The sequence below is a fragment of the Telmatherina bonti genome (genome assembly GCF_933228915.1).
Source record: "Telmatherina bonti genome assembly, chromosome: 18".
In the NCBI taxonomy this organism is placed as follows: Eukaryota; Metazoa; Chordata; class Actinopteri; order Atheriniformes; family Telmatherinidae; genus Telmatherina; species Telmatherina bonti.
This window is the reverse complement of record NC_136616.1, coordinates 26,383,827-26,405,689: the sequence shown is the minus strand read 5'-3', so window position 1 is coordinate 26,405,689 and position 21,863 is coordinate 26,383,827. Positions and strand designations below refer to the sequence as shown.

Here is a 21,863-nt window from a genome sequence, read left to right as displayed (position 1 = left end):
ATCACACACACACACACACACACACACACACACACACAATTGTTGTCACCCTTTCCTAGAGCTGGAACCCAATCGCAGCTGTTAATCATGCAAAACTTGCCAGCACAGCAAAGTTTTGTTTTCTTTTTCAGAGTGTGGTTTTGACATAATGGAGCTAGTGGCTCTTGTTTGATAAACCATATACATTTAGCTTGTACAATTATGAAATATGCTTTTAATAGGGCTGGGCGATATGCCCAAAATCTCATATCCCGATATAGTTCATTTTATATCCCCGTAACAATATAAAATTTTTTGTGTAATTTTGTCAGGCGTTAGTTACGTGTCAGATTTGCTTGGCAACGGCAGCAGTGATCTCCTTCTATCTGCAGGAACTATGGCTGTATGACGTTTCATGGGTAAAAGCCTGTTGCAGCGTTTGCGTCTGAGTTTATTATGAGCTTTTGCCACCACTTGATGGTGCTTTTGTGGCTTTTGCTTGTTGACTCTATTCTTTTTTTTCTGTATTCTTTACCTGATCATTGCGCAGGTGATATAAAGTGTTTACAGATAGTTGAGTCAGAGTCCGAGTTATTGGTTCCACGTTGGTCTTTTTATATCCAAACTGCATCAATGCAACAGAAATTTCCCCTCTTTTATGAACAAGCTCATCAGTTTTGGTTGGCAGGTCATTGTTTAGTGAATTATCCTGCTCTGAAACGTGTCTGCTACCGTCTCCCTCCATGTTTGTTTATATATATTGCAGCATGCATGCCGTAAAGCGCATCTTGACGTAAAATATTGCAGTAAAGCACCTTTTCATGGCGTAAACGGAACCTCATATGAAACTATAGACATTTTCTATCGTCCAAACGATATATATTGTCATATCGCCCTAGCGTTTAGTATATTTTTTGTTGTTGTTAGTGGTTTTCCCTAAAGTACTACGATCAGGAATACACATGTATTGTGTGATTTTCATAGGTCAATAAATGTAGTTAAATTTAGGTGGGCATAACGTATGTCTGGATTTTTAAAAAAATTTTTTTTTTATAAATGATGTACCAGTGAGCAGGGGAATATTGATGCTCCAGTGGCAAAACCATTGCCAGCCATGCTTGGACCTCTTTTGAGTAGATACAGTTCATCATTTTGGTTATCATATTTAAACCATGGTGGGCTCCCTAATCCAGTATACATGCATTTTGGCCTTCATTTTAGGTTGCTTCAGATGCCACTTCAATGCTCAGTTAGTGTAATTGTTATCCATTTTCCCAGGGATGGAAAGCCTGAGGGTTTAATAGTTGCCTGCGCTGATGTTTAAGGTCTAGGTTGGACCTTTCTGATCTGTGATTGCAGTTACATGTAACACTCAGCTCGGTGTACTTCTGCATTTTCTCCATGACTCGTTGCATCGACATGTTTTCTTGTTTTCTGCAGGAGCCGAAGCCGTCATCTGGTCGATCCAGCATGTCGAGATGTCGGAACTCTGGGGCTACGACCACATCAGAAGAGACGCCGCACGTTGGTAACTATCGGTTACTGAAAACCATCGGCAAGGGAAACTTTGCCAAGGTCAAACTGGCACGACACATCCTCACTGGAAAAGAGGTGAGCATGAAAACATGCATTCCCTGAGTTTAAGCGAGAAGTCTAACCTTAACGTGTGCTTTTCTTTATTTGTAATTTAGTAACTGAGTAACTCTGGAAAATTGCTTTCCTTTTAACATCTAAACAGATTGTTACCATTTTACCTACTTAAAAATACCAACATAAGAAAACTTCATTAAGTTCAGCCCATTTACATCCCTGGAGAGGTAGAATTGAACGAAAATAAAAAAAACTCTGTGATTTAATATGAGAACTCATTTGTTAGCAGTATAACTAGATCATTATGATCAAAGTATGATATTAGCTCTTAACAAACACTTGTTTAGATCAGACCTTTCTGAACTACGGGCCCCAAGATCATTTTATCAGGTTGCCAGATCACTGTGGTTTGTTTTTTTTTTAAAGCTCAGATCTTTGAAATACTTTTTGTATTTTTACTAGGCCTCTGAGTTTAACCTGTTAATGCAAAGATTTTATCTGTGAAATTAATGTGTTTGCTTTTTCAATGCATTAATACATAAGCAAAGTTATTACTCATCATATTAAATATCTGAATTTGGGATTATCTCTGTGAGAGAAGTTGATTTTCAGCATGTAGATGCTTGGTTGTCCACCAACAACCCCTTTATCCTCCTCATGAATGAAGTTTCTGATATTTTCAAGTCTTACATATAAGATTTTTATCATTGGATGTCCAGAAACAAGGTATTACGTGTGCTGTTTTAAACACCAAGGTATGCTATCTTGGGGGTTGTGACACAAACATTTTGAGAACCACTGATTTAGACGATACACAACCAGTCAAAAGTTTGAACACACTTTCCCATTGGATTTAATAGGAAAGTTGTGTCCAAACTTTTGACTGGTAGTGTATCACAAAACATGTTTATCTTTAACTACTTAAGAGTATGAATGTTGGAAATGCATGGCTGGTTTCCAAATGTTAATCTTGTTTCCTGCTTGCAAAAGGAAAGCTTGCGGCGATACAGAGTAGGTTTGGTCTAATGCAAGTCTTGCTCAGCTTTGGAGACTGTACATCCACTGCAAGAGATTAGATCACCATTGTCAGCCTGAATAGAGAAGCCTAAATGTCTGCGGCTTACAGTGAACTGCAGATGTGATGTAACGTGGTGATCTGCCCCTTTAAGGGAATAGCCATGTCTAGTGAGCCCATGCTGGGCTCTGTCTGATGCCCAGCCAAGTCAACTGTCGATTTTACATGTGAGGGAGAGTACTGTGGGCGGGCTCTGTCAATGTGTGACAGCTCCGTGCCTGACACCCTGATAACACTCCATGTGACTCGCTGGCACACACACACACACACACACACACACAAAGAAAACAAGGGCGAGTCAGAGGGTATGAAAGAGTCTGACAAGTACAACCAGAAAGAGGGATGAAAGAATGAAGTTAGTTGACAGAAATGAGAGGAAGAGAAGTAGACTTCCCTGTTCCGTGTGCTTGTGAAGAGATGGTTCTTTGTTTGTCTGCCTTCATCTTCTCCTTTTTCTTGTTCTGTTTAATACCCCCTCCCCCTTTTTTTTTTGTTTGTTTTAAATATCACTTTTTGAATCCCTCTCACCTTTACTCCCCATCATCATTTTCTTTTTTTTCCTTTTCTGCTCTCTTACTTTTGACCAGTATTGGATTATGAGCTGCAGACATCATTATGACTTTGACAAAAACTGTGATTCAATCCAGTGTGTGTTCTTTCTTTCTGTTCTGTCCTATTATGCAAGCATCACCCGCTGTTTATGACTTATTACTGTAAGACTGTACCTTCGCTGTGTGTGTGTGTGTGTGTGTGTGTGTGTGTGTGTGTGTGTGTGTGTGTGTGTGTGTGTGTGTGTGTGTGTGTGTGTGTGTGTGTGTGTGTGTGTGTGTGTGTGTGTGTGTGTGTGTGTGTGTGTGTGTGTGGAGAGTTATAAAAAAATGATAGCACCCTGTTTCCATATTTGTAGTTATTTGGGGTTTTGTGTTTAATTGCATCAACTGTAATAAATAAGGAGTAATAAGTTATATTCTCCTTCCAGGTGGCTGTAAAGATCATAGATAAGACACAGCTCAACTCCTCCAGCTTGCAAAAGGTGGGTCTCTCTAACTCAGTCATGTATACACATATACTAGCACAAAATTTAAACTTCATCCCTTCTTATCCCTTTTCTCAGAAGCAATTTCCATGTCATTCTTCCTACCCCATGTGTCTTCCTCTTTCTTTCTGAAGTGGTCCAGTTTTCAGAGAGAGTTTTAATTACAGGAAACAAGCTGCAATTACTTCCTTTGATCGTGGCAGGGTGGGGTCTGTCCACTTACTTGCACACTGTCTAACCACATATGCTTGCGCACTGAACATACACACCAAACAGTCATCCATCCACAGATACAAGGCGCAGAATACACACTTGTGTCCAAATACTGACAACTAAACGGTCGACCAGACGTAAAACCCGCTAAGAATTGCTGCCTTAAAGAATAGTCCACAAATGCTTGCGTGGAATGTAAAGATGCTTGCAACAAATTGCAGGAAACAATTGATAAGTCTTAAAATGTGCTTTCTGAAATGTTAGAGTAAAAACCAGCAATGTCTGCTTGTGTATTAAGTGGTTTTCCCCCCTCATCTGTAGCACTCCAGCCCAGAAATGTCTATTTTCAGCTGCAGATGCGCATCTTGAAAAGCTGGCCAAGATATTAAATCTTTAAAAGGTTTTCATTCATTCTTTCTCATCTGTCTACACACATGGTTCTCCACCAGAGCAAGGCACAAACTTGGATTACTGAATATCAGAAAGACTCAGACATTGTGTAACTTTTCAGATGGGGTGTGAGAGATTATGAGTGCCTAGACATGATATGCAAATGCTGTTCTCTTTTCTTCAAAGACAAAGGTAAAAAAAAAAAATAAATAAAGATGTGAATAAAGGAACATGACAGCATTAGCTGTGTGGTTCATGGATGTTTTTATACCATGTAAATTATGACGTTTATCTACACTGGGGTCATAAAGACTCATTTTCAAATAAAAATTAGTTTTGTTGTGTTTATAGATAGAGTAAAATCTATTGGATTGGATTTTCTGTTCTGTTGGTTTCAGATGTAAAGTGATGAAGAACTAATGCTTGAGAAAGTTGTTTATGCTGCTTTCAAGGACATCAGAAGTCTTTGAAGAAATGATTACTTGTAGCAGAGTAAATATTACAGACTGTGCTGCTGCTGCTTTGAAAAAGTGTTGCTTTTAGCTCTGCTCGTAACTTTTATTGGTCTTGGTCAGCAGGTGTTTCTGTATGAGGAGTTAACTTATCCAAGAAGCGTTCTTTAAGCCCAGTTTGATCTTATCTGCTGACTCAGAGGAAGTAAGATTAGTAACAAGAGGAGAGCTCCTCCTTATGATTTCATAGCTCTAAGAGACTTTGAGCTTGACTGTGATAGAAATTGAAATCCTAAATTGCACCAGATGCTGGGTCGAAAGAGGTGTGTCTTGAATCTCTGCTTATTTACCATCATTAAGCATGTTTATTGTTGTTTAGTTTGACTTCCCTGATCATAAACAGGAACTAAAACTTTGTGGTAAACTTTGTGGTCCAGCATAAATCAGTGTTTCCAGAAACCAGGGAGTTGATGACCCAGATCCAACAAAAGATTCATGATAACTCTTTAGTTTCATTCATATAACATACACTGCTACCGGTTCAGTGAACAGGATGTGGATTTAAGAAACCTTAAAATCAGCTCCGCAGCATCATGTATGTATGAACTTTGTAGCTGCAACAGGAAACCGACTCATTATAGCATTACGGTGTGAATATGGCTCATCTGATAATGACGTGATTATTTTAACATAATGTGACAACAACGTTATTGCAGACCAGATTTCCATTAATTGTAGAAATGCTGTGATTATTTAAAAAAAAAAAAAAAAAAAAAAACACCCCGGACAGAAAAACCAAAGTAAAGTCCTGTTGAGTTGAGTTGCTGTAAATAATCTGCAAGTTCAGACCTCAGATAATTTGCTGACATTAATAAAAACCTACAAAGAATGTTGGATCCATTTAAAGCCGCAGTACGACTTAAAAATCAATGCTGTCATGATGGATTCAGCTTGTTTTGCTTTCACTGGATGGACATGGAGGTTTCAGTTGTAACACCCAAGCAGGAACACGTGAGAGTTTCCATCTTCACCTCCCTGGGAGGCGTTTCCCCTGCCCTATGTAGTGGTAGGGAAAACACGGCACGTTTTCGTTCTGGAGTTTTTCTGGCGTTTTCTCTCAGAATCACATGTTAGATGAGATTATTGCAGTAACATGTAGAGCTTAAATGTAACTCTGTTCACTCTTGTAATTGATTCAGTATTTATGGCCTGTCTCTTTTCAGCTCTACCGGGAGGTGAGAATCATGAAGATGTTGAATCATCCCAACATAGGTGAGTCACTCTGAAACACTGGTATGTCAAAATCATGTGCTCACACCAAAATGATGAAAATACTCTGCTTATTTCTCTTTTTCATTTCCCGCTTCACCTGCCTTTTCCCTTACTTTCCCACCTCCTGGTGTCTTGTCCCATCTTCTTCCACTTCATTTTCTCTTTACTTTTCTCTCTATGCCTGCAGTCAAGCTCTTTGAAGTCATAGAGACAGAGAAGACTTTGTACCTGGTAATGGAGTATGCTAGTGGAGGTAAGTGCATGTCCCTGTGAAATCCCAGCCCCCACAGCTTGATTGTCTGTAAATTAAATTGAAAAAGAAAACCTTTGGAATCTGAATTAAAACTGACCAATGAGAAATAAATTTACCCATAAAACACAGTAGAAGCAAAGTAGTTGTTTATTCTTTATATTTATTATTATTCTTATTGGTGGTGTTGTTGTGTCAAGTTAAGAAAATGAGAAAAACATCAGTAGATTCAGAGTTCACTGTCCTCAGACTTCTTTCCTTAAGGACAGAGTGCAGTTCAGTGTCCTCTTGACCCCTTGTTTGGCTTTAAGGAAGAGAGAATCAGATTCCAACGCTCCTCTCTTCCTTCTCTCGTCTCTCAGGAGAGGTCTTTGATTACTTGGTGGCCCATGGCAGGATGAAGGAGAAAGAAGCACGTGCCAAATTCAGACAGGTGTGTGCACACGTTTCAGAAACTTGTTGACTTATGTATTTCTTCCCCACAGATATCTGTGCCATCAATTAATATACTTTAAATGATTTACTATTGGCCATTAAAAATATAAAGAGCTAAGATTGCAGCTTAAGTCTTGAATTCCCAGTAGTTTGTCTTAATTGCTTCATGATAAAATCCTAATGAAGAGTTGTTGGTGTCATTTACTTCATTGTCTGTTTCTTTGGTCCTTTTTTCCTCCTCTTCACTCCTCCTCTCTCCCACATTTTGCCACTCCAGATTGTGTCTGCGGTGCAGTATTGCCATCAGAAGTGTATAGTACATAGAGACCTCAAGGTGAGAAGACACACACGCATTATTGAATTGCAGTTTATTCCGTGTCAGAGGAAGCTCCCACTCCCCGTCTCCCCACATTAATCTTCATATGATTTAAATTTGTGAGATTAAATGCCGCCCCCACAAGCGACTGATCCAGTGGTTGATGACAGAGATGACATAACGGCGCTCTTTCAGTACTCTGGTTTAAACATATATGCCATATATCCATGCAAACAAAGTAACTTTCATGTTCCCTTTCACTCTTTCTAGGCTTTCAGTATGTTATTCCCTTAGTTTTGTGCCAAAAAACTGAAGCCCAACATGCACACACAGATCTAAGCTTCCAGGTCATTTTAGTTCATTATATTACGCAGCGTTGGAAATCCTCTTATTGTGCCAGAAGGCAGACCTGCAGACATTATCGTGATTGCTGTTAGAGTAACCCCACAAGAATCTGCTTTTAAAGGTTTTCCTGGCCACGATTGCTTTTTGCTTTTCAATAAGAATTTTTCAGGGTTGCGATATTCAAGGTCATGAAGCAATTTCTACACATCTTTTCAGGTAATTGATGTCATTTACAAAAAAAAATGGCAGCATGAGACTGCTGGATTTCTCCATTTTAATGCGTTCCATCGTGCACATTATCCTCATCACACTCCATCTGAAGGATGTAATAAAAAATCCAGCATTGGCTTAATTCACGTCGACCCTCCAACAGTATATTTAGATGAATATTTTTAAGATTGACACTATTTTAATGTCATAAGATAAAAAGAAATCTTCAAAACTCTTAACCTTTTCTTTCATCTTTTATGACTTCTGCTACTGTATTTGCTATAAAGAGTATCAGGTCTGTATTTCCTAAAATGTTAATGTAAGTAATGTGATATTGTTAAAAGAAATGAAAGAAAAGCAGGTGTTCATTCATTTCTTTGAGCAGAGGTTTGAGATGATGTCAGCGTTTGATTCAGTGTGCTCGCTCACTCAAACACACCAAAGCTGCAGAGTATTCAGAGCAAATGAAAAGGAGAGTACACCTGTTGCTAGGCAACACACAGTCTCCCTGTTTGCTGGCTCACTTTAGCATTAAAGATACAGTCATGCACACACAAAAAGCTATGGCAGTTCATCGGTGTTGTCTGAGATAATTACTCTGAAAGCACATTTTCTTCTTTCTTTTTCTTTTCATAAAAGTTATTTTCCTCTGAACAAAGATGTCGGACAACTTTTTAACAAGGCAAAATATTTTCTTCCAAACCATTTCTACAGAAAATCTCTTTCAGCTGTTCAGTGCAGCTTTAAAGTTTCTATAGATCTTTCTTTAGAAAAGAAATCTTTAAAATAAAGTATAACATCAACATATCAGCCAAAAATTTTTTTTTTTTTTGCATTTTCTTTTTTCTTTTCTTTTTTTTTTTTTTTTTTTTTTGTTATATACTTCTATAGAAATTCATCTTTGCGGATTATTTCCTCTCCTGTCTGTTTTATTTTTTTTCCTTCCTGTTTTTCTTCACCATCCTCTCAAAAACATAAATCTCTTTCTACCTCTGTCATTTCTTCCTCTACACATTCTCCATCTGCAGGCTGAGAACCTGCTTTTGGATGCAGACATGAACATCAAGATAGCAGACTTCGGCTTCAGTAATGAGTTTATTCTGGGGAACAAGCTGGACACGTTCTGTGGCTCCCCGCCGTACGCAGCCCCAGAGCTCTTCCAGGGTAAAAAGTACGATGGCCCCGAGGTGGATGTCTGGAGCCTGGGAGTGATCCTCTACACGCTAGTCAGCGGCTCATTGCCCTTCGATGGACAAAACCTCAAGGTTGGGAAGAGAAAAGACTGTTTTCTCTGTGTGCATGTGGATTATATAAGCAGATGTCTGTATCCTGTGGGCGGTTGTAGTATTTGTCATGCTAGTTTCTGTTCCCTCTGGCCCACTAAATATAGAAATTGGATTCCAAAAAGTGTGAATGTATGAATTTCTGATTGTACCAGACCAGGTATTTGTTTTATTGTGTGTACTTAGTTGTGTGATGCATCCAAACATGCACAGATAACCTGGTATTTTGGCTTTTCAGCAAAATGAATTTGTTTTCTGTAAATTATAGTTGTGCACAGTCATTCCCACCACCTGTTCTGCTTAGTGTTCTTATGACTCACATGGGTAGTGCAGACTCTTCTTGGGTGGGGAAAAATGACATGAAATATGATGCGACACAATCATGCCTGTGGGAAAAAAAGTACTTTTTTTTTTCTTTTCTTTTCTTTTTTTTTTTTTAGTTCTGTCTTACCAGTGTAATACTTGCACTACTGGTTTTGCTTTTTACAGGAGCTTCACAACCTTTTTATTTAATTATTCTGGCTTTGCTTAATAGTAGCTACACTAATCCAAAGGTGCTGAGTTGAAAAAGTAAAATGTTTCCATCACTATCTTAATCAGCCATGTTAATTTGATTCAGTTCAGTTTCATTAAACTGCATCGTTGGGCTTGTTTCATGCATTACAGCATCATCAACTGCTGCCACTACATCTATTAACCTCCTCACTGTGTAATTATATTAGTGCATGAAAGCAGAAATGATAAAAAATCACTGCAATAAAAATATCACAAAAATAGACGGATGTTACGCTTTTATCACCCACATACAAGCTACATTTGTCTTAGAATCAAAGTTTTTTTTTAAGTGTAATTTGCTAAGTTTCTTCAATGAATGTGCTACTTGTCATTTTTTTTTAAAAGCATTTTTATTCATTTGGTGTGTAACCAAAGCTGATATGTTGATATCCATGTTAGATTTCTCAAAATAGGCTCTGCAGTCGAGTATGTGTGAGAGTGTTTTTTTTTTTGATAACAGAAAACATGTATTAATCATTGATTTTCAATATTCTGATCCATGTGCAGGAGCTAAGAGAACGTGTGCTGCGTGGTAAATACAGGATTCCTTTCTACATGTCCACTGACTGTGAGAACTTGCTTAAAAAGTTCCTGATCCTGAACCCTTCCAAAAGAGGCAGCCTTGAGGTATGCACTGCACTTCTCACACACACACACATTTTAACACATCTGAAAGGATATTCAAGTAAATTAGAAATCTTATTGATTAGCTTTGAATTCTTTATTGATACAACTTGGAACAACTAAGTGATTTTTTTTTAGTTTTGTTTATCCTGCAGACAACCTGAAAGTACTCTTTGCTTGTCAAGAAACCATTTTACTAATGAGTGCAACATGTACAGTTCTGTACACTTGGACTTGTTTCACCAGCTATATGTGACTTTGTTACTGAAGTGTAAAATGCTTTTTAAAGGCCTTGTAAATACATGCTAATTTGAGGTTTGAGTTCTTAAGTTTACTTCCTCAAAATGAAAATGGGTGGGTGCTTCTTTGGAGTAGAGACTTTAACCCTGACTGCACACACATGCATGTCATGTTAAGACTCACAATATGCAAGATTGTGCATTTTTTCCTCTTCTGCGGCTAACTGTAAAACAACACTGTAGGAGAACTCAAGTTAAAGAGTTAGAAATGTCCTGTGACACTTCATTTGCACCTACTTTAGATTATGTGTGTGAGTTTAGGTTGGGAGTTTGCACCTCTCCTGACAGTTTGATTCAGCTCGTGTCAAACAATGAACACCAATGGATCAATACCACTTTGTATAATCTGCTGATTGCACACAACTTTTGTCTCATGTCTCATTTTTTTTTTCTTCAGTGTTTTAAGTCCGAAGACCTTCGGGTGTTAGATGGTGGTTTTCAAAAGGTTTACTTTTATTTTTTTTTCTCAGTAAATGAGTCATTTGCAGCATCTGAGTCATAGTTTCCTTGTTCTTTTCTTAAGGGATATTTATTAGCATATTAGTAGTAAATATATTAGACGGCACCGGAGAGAAAACCCTGGCAAATGACAATGAGTAACAGAGTAGTGATTAACTACTTCCCGCTTCATCTTCCTTCCTTCCACCTGTTATCTTTTTGTCAACTCATGTCTTCCTGTTTGTGTCTGGCTTACTCCCAGCAGCAGATAATGAGGGACCGGTGGATGAATGTGGGCCATGAGGAGGATGAGCTTAAACCCTACATTGAACCTCAACCAGATTATAAGGACCCCAGGAGAACAGGTACACAGAAAAACAAACTCTAAGTATGCTGTTCCTCCCCCCCCCCCCCCCCCCCCAATAATTTCACTCACAGAGACAGATGGGTTTTTTTTTTGTCGCTCCCTTGAAAGAATCATTTATCACAAAGTGAAATTATGAGCATACCACAAGTTTCTACTTCTAATTATTAACCATGGTTCCTATGTGTGCAGACATGATGCTGCAGATGGGATTTGGTCTAGAGCAGATCCAGGAGTCACTGGTGAACCAGAAGTACAACGACGTGATGGCCACATATCTGCTTCTGGACTATAGGAACTCTGAGGTACACCGTTCCTCTCACCTCCTCACACACACACTCTTACACAATAACCTGTTTTACTCCAGATGCTAAATGGATTGCCTCCTCATCTGCTTCACTGACCTGTGTGATATTTAGCAACTCCACGACAATGTTAATGATTTTGCTTTAAAACACTTGGGTTTTAACACGACGCATGAGTGTAAATGTGTTATAAACATGTATTTCTCTTTCACGCATTTGCACACATGACTTCTACTCTTCTTTACCTTCAGCTGGATGAAGGTGGCATCAAGACACGGCCAGGAAGTGATGTAAGCAACATAAATGCTCCCTCCCCGTCTCACAAGGTATAATGAGAACACGTGTCTTCTGCTAATAATAGTGAGGTTTCCCACCTCAGGCCAGTAATAGGAGTACACACCCTTTACCGTATATTCAGAAACCTATGCTGATCTATCTTTTAGAGTTTCTCGTTCATAGTCGTACAATACATGTAAACATCAGCACACCACAGCCCTCTCTTTAATTAGGTGGTTTCTCTCTTTTTTTTTTTCCAATTGGCCTGCAGCTAAAGAGCAACAGTAAACACTGAATTTTGATTGTAGCATTTCACTCTCTGGATTAATTACTCAGATGTTAATAGTAATGCAATGATCTGCATCTGTTTTGCCTCTCCAGGTACAGCGCAGCGTGTCATCCAACCAGAAGCCTCAGAACCGCAGAGCCCCAGACCAGGGTGAGATTTGTGTGTGTCTGAGTGAGAGTGTGTGTGATAAGAAAAGGCTCTGACAAAGAGAAGTGGATAAAGATGGGGATCAGATTGAGAAGATGTTCTTTGTAGATCAAAACCCCAAAGTCTGTAAACAGAGGAGAAAAAGTCTGATCAATCTGTTTGATGCACATTGTGTTCCTCTAGGTTCCTCCTACTCCAAGAGAGGAGGTCAGGCAGACAACAGGTCTGCTGTGGAGGATTCTGGGAGGAAAAGTTCATCAGGCAGCTCCACTACCAAAGTCCCGGCCAGCCCTCTGGTGTCCTCTGACCGCAAGAAGAGTGCCACACCCTCCACCGTAAGATGTCACCCACACTGCTCTCATTATTACAGTACAAGCCATTGCCTGCAAACATTTAGACTTTTAATGCTACCTCAGCGGTTAGTAGTGCTAAATAAGTGAACGATACTCAATGGCAATACTCAGGGAATTGCCATATTTGGGGATAACATTTCTGCAACTAGCTCCAGTCACACCTTTATACTTGTTTTCCCTGTTGTTTGGGAATCCATAAGCACAATTTGCATATTGGTTATGCATGAAGAGCATGTCCGTGTGCATGCATTTCAAATCCAAGGGCACATTTAGTGAGTCAGTACAAACCGTATTGATTTTCTTGTGATTTTTTTTTTTCCCCCCACCCCTGCTTCCTTTGCTGACTGGAGGTGACCTCTATAGCATGATGCAACGACCACTACATGCACAGAGGGAAATTTTCAGTCATGTCGCCACAGCTTCACATGGCGCTGTAATGAGCAGCTGAGCCCATCCTTCACCTGCCATGAAAAGTGAAGCAGAAGGTGGTTGAGTTTAACCACAGTGTGTCATATAGAAACAATTGAAGATTCAGATTTAAAAAAAAAAAAAAAAGTACACTCTGTGATTAATGTTTTATGGATAAGCTCCTTTATTTGTGCAGTGTTAAAAGATGATTATTACTTGGAAGTCATTGGTACTCTCTTGTTTATGCTGATATCCTTCATAATTTATTGTATGCTAGGGTCCAAAGATCCACATAAGTTCTTGTTAAACATTAACCTAAATGAAAATAAATGGCTCCCAAAGGGCTAACGTTTTAAGCTGTGTTTGAAAGGTAAAGTTTACAACATTTTGGTCTGATATTTCTGCTGTGTAATGCTTTTTTCTGATCCTAATAGGCATGTTTAAAGACATTATGAGTACCCGTCTAAACATGTAAATTGGTGTGTAGGCAGACCTACTCACCTTTTTCTTGTTTTCATAGCAGCCATTTCCTTCTCATCATCCCAGTAGAAGCACATGTTACTATGAACATTTACGGTGTGGTGTATGTATTCAGGTGTCTCATTAATCAGTAAGCGTGACAGTGAGCATGGATTAACAGTAACAGGACCCTGACACTAAAGACGCTAAAGAGAATTCAAGCATCATTAATTTAATAACTGCAACATGTTGGTGCTTGATGTGAAGATAATCCTGCTTTGTTTTTTTTCTTTCCTTTTAATCTGTATTCCTGTCTGAGTTCCCACCTCTCACCTGTGTTATAACTTGCTGAGGAAGTGCCAGACCCAGATGATGAGAATATGTCTGCTGGTTTAGTGGTCACTTAAACCGGCATCATTTTGATGAACTTCTGTAGCGTCACGTGTATTTGTGTCAAAAGCTGCATCCCCCCCCCCCCCCCCCCCCAAAAAAAAATCAGTGCTCAAACAGTTGAACTGCTCCAGTACATCCCAAATATTACTCAATAGAGTCTGGACTCCAGTGATCATTCCATGTCTGGAAAGATGTCGTAAACACTCTTTCAGAGTCTTAAAGCAGGGGTCACCAACTCCTGGCCTCGAGAGGTGATCCTCGAGAGTACCTGACCCAAATCAATGGCTCATTAACAGGCAGGTGCAGAAGATGACAAGTTTCATTTGAATCAAATGTGTTGTACCAGGGAAACACTAAAACCTGCAGGATGGTGGCTCTCAAGGGCCGCACTTGGTGACCCCTGTCTTAAAGGATGAGAGCTGGTGTTGTTTTCTTGGAATATGCCATCAAAGGAAATAGGAAAAACATAAAGTTATTGATTTGGGGGGGGGGGGGAACTTGGTCATTCAGCACATTCTTTTAGTCAGTGGCGCAGCACTTGATCCACCACTTTTCTCATGCACCCATTGCTCTGCTTCAAAGTGCAATCTTAGTGTTTCCTGAAAACTTAAAATGATTGTGATAACTTCCTTTGCAGGATTAGGCATTGCTGAAAATTTGTTGATACTCTTCATTTAACCAAAGTAATCTCCTGTCATAGTCCTTCATCGGTTCCCTCCATCCACATGTGTTCATTAAAATGTTGATTCACTGCTGTCCTTCCATGTTTAACTAGTGTGTTGGATCATTTTTAACTCTTTTAGTAGTTTTTGCTGTGTGCAAACCAGTAAGTTAACTCTTCTGAAATGGAGAAATGGTTTTTCAAAACTGTCTGTTGCATGTTACTATAATGTTAAAAGAGTAAAAAGTTACTCAGTTAGGACTGGCAATGAGGTGAATACAGCAGAAGGCTCTTCCTCTTTGGGTAAATCCAGGAGACCTGATTTTGCACAGGCCGACACATTTAATGGGATGAACTGTCTTAATTGAGTGAAAGCTCATCTTTATTAAACATGTGCCTCCCAACAAAACCATTAAGGTTTCACAAGTAGACTGTGGGTCTGAAAAAGTGTCTGTCTCCTAATAATCATACTTCACATGTGTTTGCTTCATTGCAACTCTTTAGCACCGCCTACTTTACTGGGGATCATATTTGGGCGGTTTATTAAAAAAAAAAAAAAAGATCTCTTGAGATGATTAAACGATGATTTAATGGATGTTATTTGAAGCACTCGTCTGTGTTGATTTATAAGCTTGTAATAGGTTGTTCCAGGAATACGTGTTCACCTTTAAATCCCATCAGTTTATTGTTTTTCCCCAGTGTGCCGCTCTTCAGCTATTTCTGTCTTTCTAATGTTGTGCTTTGTTGCCGTCTCCTTTCAGAATAGCATCCTGTCCACTGGTACCGGGCGCAGTCGAAACTCCCCTCTGACTGAGAGAGCCACGCTCGGCCAGGGTATTCAGAACGGCAAAGACAGGTACACAAACACACAGAGTTACAAATGTTTTTTAATGACAAATGCAAAGACACCCACATGCAATCATGCTCATTGATACTCTTTATTGTTATAAGTGAGGCAGTGTTGTTTCCTCACTAAAGTACATGTAACAGGAACACACATACCCTTATTTTGTGAATGAAGAAGTCCCACAGCTGCGACTGACTCCCAGAGTTTGGCTGGTACTCCCCAGAACTCTGCCAGCTGGCTCAGGGAGGTCCACAGCCTGCTCCCAGAGTGGGGTGAGTCCTCCTGGACATGAAAATCAGGCTCTCCAGGGAATTTAGGCCAAACCTCCAGTAGATTAAAGATTACCCACGATCGTCACATGGACGCCCGCCAGTCAGAGCAGAGACTTTCAGGGAGACACGGATCTGCATTTGCCCAATGTAATCCCACCATTTCATTATTGTTTCTTTCTAAACGGTGTGAAAAATTTCCTGGATATTTTGCCTAAACACAACAACCCTCTTAAGTTTCAGCCACAAGAGAGACTCCAATTTTTCTGGCTCTGGATTGTAATATCTTTCCTTTTTACGTTGCCTAAATGCAGTTTATCCTCCCAACTCATCTTTCTTCTTCAGTCACGTTAAACAGGAGTTGCTTTGTGCAAAAAGCTTTAACAGAAAAACAGAAGTAGTTTAAAAGGCAACTAAATCGTCTCCCGTTATTTTAACTAGCCTTAACATGCGGGTTGAGTTTCAGCGAACCCCTCTTTAGTTAAACAACCCATGCGTGCCCGCACATAGGCCCATGCATATATCACCCATGCTTAACCAGCCATATGCTTTGTGTGCTTTTTCATGAGCATTAAACATTAAGCCAAACCATAATCCCCACTGTGACGCACTGTTCATAGTTCATACTGCTTTATTACCTGTTTATCATTCTCAAATGACCCCCTCGTTCCCATCGAACTGCTTTATCTATAGAACAAATGAAATCCAATTCATTTCCAATCAGTGGCCTCTGATCAGTTTGAACACATTGATCCTTTTCATTGCTGCGTTGACTAAGCAGTGCGTGGGCGCGAAGTGGTCATTTCAGATATCATTGCCTTTTTTCAGTATTGTGGGTCTGTTAGCTATGATAGCTTCTGCTAACATAGTGGTTGTTATCTGCTTTGGTTTTTGAAGTTACTTTGTGTGATCATTAATTCTTTGAAGTTTGGGCTTTTATACTTGTTACACCCCACCCACCCCCTTGCTTTCATCCTTTCTGTCTTTTTTTAATTGTCTTAATTTGGTCTTCTTTAATCTACGTCTGAGCCTTCGTCCCTCTGGATCTTAAGTCACTAACATTTCCTTGGCACCTCCTTTCTTTGCTTCCTTTTTTCTCTCCTTGTTTATTAATCTTTCCTCTTATTTCCCTTTTCTCTCCCCTCTCTCTCTCTCTCTCTCTCGCTCTAAGGAGATTAGAAGGACTTGTGATGGAATATTAACTCTTACTGGCGCTGTATGCTCCCCATACTCGCCTCTTAATAGGCTTAAGCATACACAGAAAAATATCCACACACTCTGAGGCCATGCACAAACACACACGCACAAGTTCAAACATAAATGTCACGTATGCTCCAGCTCTTGCCACATGCTGGTTTGTCCAGTGAATGCAGTCATTTTTCCATCACCGGCCGTGCTAACCCTTGTCAGAGGGAGAGTGTGTGTTCCTGTCAGCTGTATTCTGTGTATCAAGAAGTTGTTGGTTGACCTCTATAAATGTCCCTCTTTCTCTCATTGGCTATTTTTCTGAGATGTCTCTCTCTCTCTCTCTCTGTCTCTCTTTGGTACCACCCTCCGCTGTCCCTCACTGTGTTTTTCTCTGCATGTGGCCAAAGTCAAGTCCAAGCTGTCAGTAATGTGCAGAGCTTTGTCGCCATGACAACCTTACTGATTAACAGAGGACTCAGGAAGTAGTTTAGGAAAGTTTGTTTTGTACAAATAAATAAACCTGAAAAGTTTAGATTTTGGAAAGTTGGGGGGAGGGATGAAAGAGAGAACGTGCAGGAGTTGCTAGATGGGTGAAACGTATGAAACATCCATTTGTTTAAACACTCGTGTGACATTTAAACTCTAAATCTTAACATTTGACTTCGTTGCTATCAGCAGATACTTGAGATGTGGGTTTTAAAAGAAAAGGGGAAAAAATAACAAGCAAGATCTACCTAAATGCATGTTTGAAAAGCAGTTTGAGGCATTGTGATGATAAAGATTAGACATGAGCTTAATCTACTTGGGACATCTCAGGCTCTGTTGCTTTGCACATTTCTGCTTGACTTTGTTTCGTATGTTAAAAGTCTGGAAAAATGTGTTAGTTGGTCTCCTGTGCTTTGTTTTCTGTCAGGTGCATGAACAGATGATGGCACCAGATCACGGTTAGCCTTTTTGTTGTGGTTTCTTTTTAACCACAAAGTTAACAGCAAAAGAAGACCAACTTTGTTCACGTCTCCTTGCTGCATGTGTATTTTTCTGTTCTTCCTCCTGTATCTTTCCTCTCCTCCACACCCCCCCCCACCCCTTTTACTGTGTTTGAAAAGTGCTGCTTCTAACCATACTCCACCTCACCTCCCTGCCCACCCTCACACAAACCCCGCCCGCTGTTTTTCTGGTTGGTGAATGCTTGGCTGTGTCTTTTTTGGGTGTTTTGTGCGCGTGTTGCTCATTCATGTTTGTGGGTGTGTTTGTATGTGTGCGTCGGGCGGGGCGCTCCTCCTCTTCCTCCCCGTCCCCCCCAGCCTAAACACTCCGGGCTCCCGTGCCTCCACTGCCTCAGCTGCTGCCGTCCTCTCCTCCTCCTCCTCCTCGCGTCCCCGCCACCACAAGTCTCTGTCTTCCTCCAACCATCCATGCCCCTCTGACCTACACGCACAACGGCCCAGGCAAGTTTTACTCTCTGTGTTCTGCACAACAAACACACACAAACCGACAAACCTTCTCAGACCCTTTGAGACAAAGAATTTAATCACGAGATCATCATCTTTCCTGAAATGGAGAAAGAGGAAAATGAAGATGAGGTAAAGTGATGTTTTGGCTAGCTGGTTGATTAAAACAGCACCAGGTTTTTCCTTCTTCCTCGTCTTTTCTTTTAACCTACTTAATTACCTTTAATTCACACACTGACAAAACTTGGCATAATGCAGTTTTTTTCCTGAACAGAAATTGTGAAACCAGTCATGAAAATGTATTTTTGTCCCTAAAGAGATGCTGTTTTATACACAAGCCGCTCTGTTTTACTAAAAGCCTTTGTGCACAGAAGCTCACAGAGCAAAGATGAAAAGATTTGCATTTTTTAAACCATAAATTTCTTTTCATCTTTAATTATCAGCTGAATTCTCTGCTTCTTTTTCATAGCCTTTTGGTTTATAAATTTGTTGCTGTCAGCTATGATAACATTTCTGCATAAACTTGGTGGCAAAGAATAAAGACAACAGTTAAATAGTAAACATAATTATAAATGATGCAAGATTTTTAAGTTATAGAAACATGCAGTTTAAATCTACCCTTGCAGTAATCAATCAAAGGTATTTACCTCTATTTGTAATATATATATATATATATATATATATATATATATATTATTATTATTATTACAATACCACCATGGTAAGGTGTGAAACAGTTCTAAAACTTGCATTCACCAGTTACTTAGCAACAGCTAGAAACTAGACCGTATAGTTCATAAAAGTGTGCCAGTCACAGACATGGCTTGTTTTGGCCAATCAGTCACATTCATACTGCTCATTCACACATCGGGCCACAGCTGAGCGGTCAGTTCAGAACAAGATGAGCAGTTTTTCACACAGAAAAAAAAACAAGTGAATGATGACAAAGACGTGTCTTTTATGTTTATTATTAAGAATGCTGATTTAGCTTTCTTTTAACAGATGAGATTTGCTGAGTGCAGTTTACAAGACAGGAGACCTAAACAGGAAGCTGCATCTAAAACCTTTAAATGTTTTACACTTCTTAATATCGATTAAAGACCCGGTTTATTAGAGGGAGCAGCTCTTGTTGCCAGGTTTCTAGGGTGTTTTCTCATAATAAGAACTCTGTGATCCATAAAGGTGATGCTTCTGGTAGGCTTTGCAGGAAAGCAATCTAGACAACTGTACAAACCTGCAGGCGCTCTGGGGAGAACCACATATTATCCCTCAGCATGTGTGTGACATTTCACATATGCATGTCCAGTATCCAGCAGAATATATTTTAAATGCTCTCCTCTATTTTGACTTATTTTATTTGTTAACAGGAGGGTTTTCCCTGGCTGGTTGAACTTAAGTGTCATGCACAAGAACTAATAATCTCCCTCAGATGCATTTTGTTCTCAAGCTATGGAAAAGCTCTTTAATGCAGTTCAGCTTTTCTACGTAAATCTGTTTGCCAGGAAAAACCCTGCACTTCTCCATCAAGCTTTACCTGTGCTATGACACCTCTAGTCAAGTAAAGGAAGTTGAGTACTGACGTGACTGTCTTGTGGGCAATCTGTGAGAATTGTTTGTGTATTTGTAGTCTGTGTCTTGGTTTCTGTGATGCCCCGTTGCCTTGCTTCTGTGCTTGACATTGTCTGTTAAAAGGGCTACTTTGATATTTTGAGCATACTTATATTTTAACTACCAACCATGTTTCACTGTACATGTCTAAAAGGCCCTGAATAGTATTTGGGACTCGTACACAGCTTGCACAGAGACCCCCTACTTATTCTGAGACAGGAAGAGAGAATACAAAAAAAAAAACACCAACATAAATGTCAGAGTCAAAAATCCAGCAGGGATAATGTCAAGGTGGCCCTCTGGCTGTTTGTTGTTTTGTCTGCTGTATGTTGAAGTCTTGTTCTGTTGCATGCATCGTTCAGCAGTGAGCTTGGGCTGTTCAGAACCTGGTTGGGAACGCTGGAGATAAGGTACCACTACAACACTTAGATTGTACCCTGAGTGATGAATAGGCACCTTTTCTGACAACATAATCAGTACCCTCAACTCTCATCCATACTTTTCTTTTTTTTTTTTTTTTAAATTTAATCCAGCTGTCCCCAAACAGCCCTCCGAAAAACCTCCGAATGTCATTCTCATAAGTTAAAATCCCTTTTAGATGATGTTCTATGGTATGCTTTTATCACTGGGATTAACAACAGGATGCTGTGCACTGACTGTGGTTTGCAGCTGCAGCAACATGCATCTTTGGTGATCCAAGGCAGCAGGTGAGCCTCCTGAGCCTCACCTGACGTGCATCAACACAAGTGGAACAGTTACCATTTATTATTTTTATTAACATATATATAATATATATATATTAAAAGAAAAATTCACTAGTTTTAAATTTTTCCCTGCTCCAATAAACCTGAATTTTGGGGATATAGAACAAACATGAATATTAAGCGGCACCTTCACCGAGCGTGGCAGCTCTTTTACCTCCAATGGCCACATTGATGGCCTTTAACTTGAAGGCTGCATCCTATACGTTTGTTCGCGTATTTTCCATAATGAGCGTGTGTAGATGAAGTGCAAAATGACTCATTACCCAGTAAAAATCAATACATTAGCCACACCATTGTTTAATCCACAGGATTTAAATCGTGTGAAAAGCAGTGGCTTACAGCTGGACGTTACTGTAATGGGTCAAAGTTCATCTGAGTCAGGTGTGTTCAAACAGGTAACATCCAAAACCTGTTGCAGCCCTCATGGAACCCAGTTGAACAGCCTTAAGCTTGAACCAAAAAAGGGGAAATTAAACATTAAATCTGTGAATTTATATGTTAACAACCTCCTTGTGTTGATCAACATAAAAAAAAACAAAAAAACTTTAATGTGATGCAGACCTTAAGGCTTGTGAGGTATGAGCCAAACAAAAGTTATTTCACATCTGAGTGGATTAAGAGTTGCGTAACTAAACTTGAGAGGAGTGTCAGGAGGAGAGGTCAAATAAATTGCAAGACACGAACAAAGAACGTTGAGCTTTATGGGATCTAGAGTTGGCAAATAACCAGTAGAATTTATTTTGCTTGACATTTGTCTATTAGAATGAAATCCTCAGTTTGCATATCTTAAATCAGAGCTGCGTTTACACCCAGGCATCACATATAATGTATGATTATCTCCTTTTCATATCTATTACATCATGTAACTTTTTAACGTTGGGGCAGTGCAGTTAATTAAAATACAGGCAGGATTGTCGTGAATGTTCAACGTATTTATACAGTGTTGGTTGCACACATCTGGCTGTATTGTGCGCTGTGAGATGGAGGGGAATGAGATGCACTCTAAATGCCGACTTTGGCTGTCTACTTATGATTTGTTCACCCAAGATGCATGTTTATGTGAAGAGAGTAAAGATCAGTTATGTGTACTCAGCATGAAAATCATCATCTAGCTTCAACATGACGACAAACAAGCCGACATCAGCCTCGATTAAAACGCCTTCTGGATGCTAACAGGCCTTCACTACTCGCCCTCATTCAGCAGAATGATGTTACTGCTGCATCACTTAAAGGAATATGTAGCTATTCCCATCAAGTCATCTTCATAACTATAAGTCGTCACACTGCCCCCACTGCCTGCTCCAGATTCTCTATCCTTG

General features: G+C 39.7%; 1 protein-coding gene across 1 annotated transcript in view; it reads left to right on the top strand.

Moving 5' to 3' along the window:
* The window catches only part of mark2b (MAP/microtubule affinity-regulating kinase 2b), a 55,790-nt gene that overhangs the window by 20,859 nt on the left and 13,068 nt on the right, over positions 1-21,863 (top strand). The window contains exons 2-16 of the mRNA XM_079257915.1: positions 1,420-1,590; positions 3,624-3,677; positions 5,959-6,007; positions 6,195-6,260; positions 6,620-6,690; positions 6,970-7,026; positions 8,592-8,828; positions 9,909-10,028; positions 11,025-11,127; positions 11,319-11,431; positions 11,683-11,757; positions 12,089-12,146; positions 12,327-12,478; positions 15,179-15,273; positions 18,026-18,169. Of these exons, the coding sequence (XP_079114041.1) occupies positions 1,420-1,590; positions 3,624-3,677; positions 5,959-6,007; positions 6,195-6,260; positions 6,620-6,690; positions 6,970-7,026; positions 8,592-8,828; positions 9,909-10,028; positions 11,025-11,127; positions 11,319-11,431; positions 11,683-11,757; positions 12,089-12,146; positions 12,327-12,478; positions 15,179-15,273; positions 18,026-18,169 (1,565 nt within the window). The remainder of the gene's footprint in view (positions 1-1,419; positions 1,591-3,623; positions 3,678-5,958; positions 6,008-6,194; positions 6,261-6,619; positions 6,691-6,969; positions 7,027-8,591; positions 8,829-9,908; positions 10,029-11,024; positions 11,128-11,318; positions 11,432-11,682; positions 11,758-12,088; positions 12,147-12,326; positions 12,479-15,178; positions 15,274-18,025; positions 18,170-21,863) is intronic.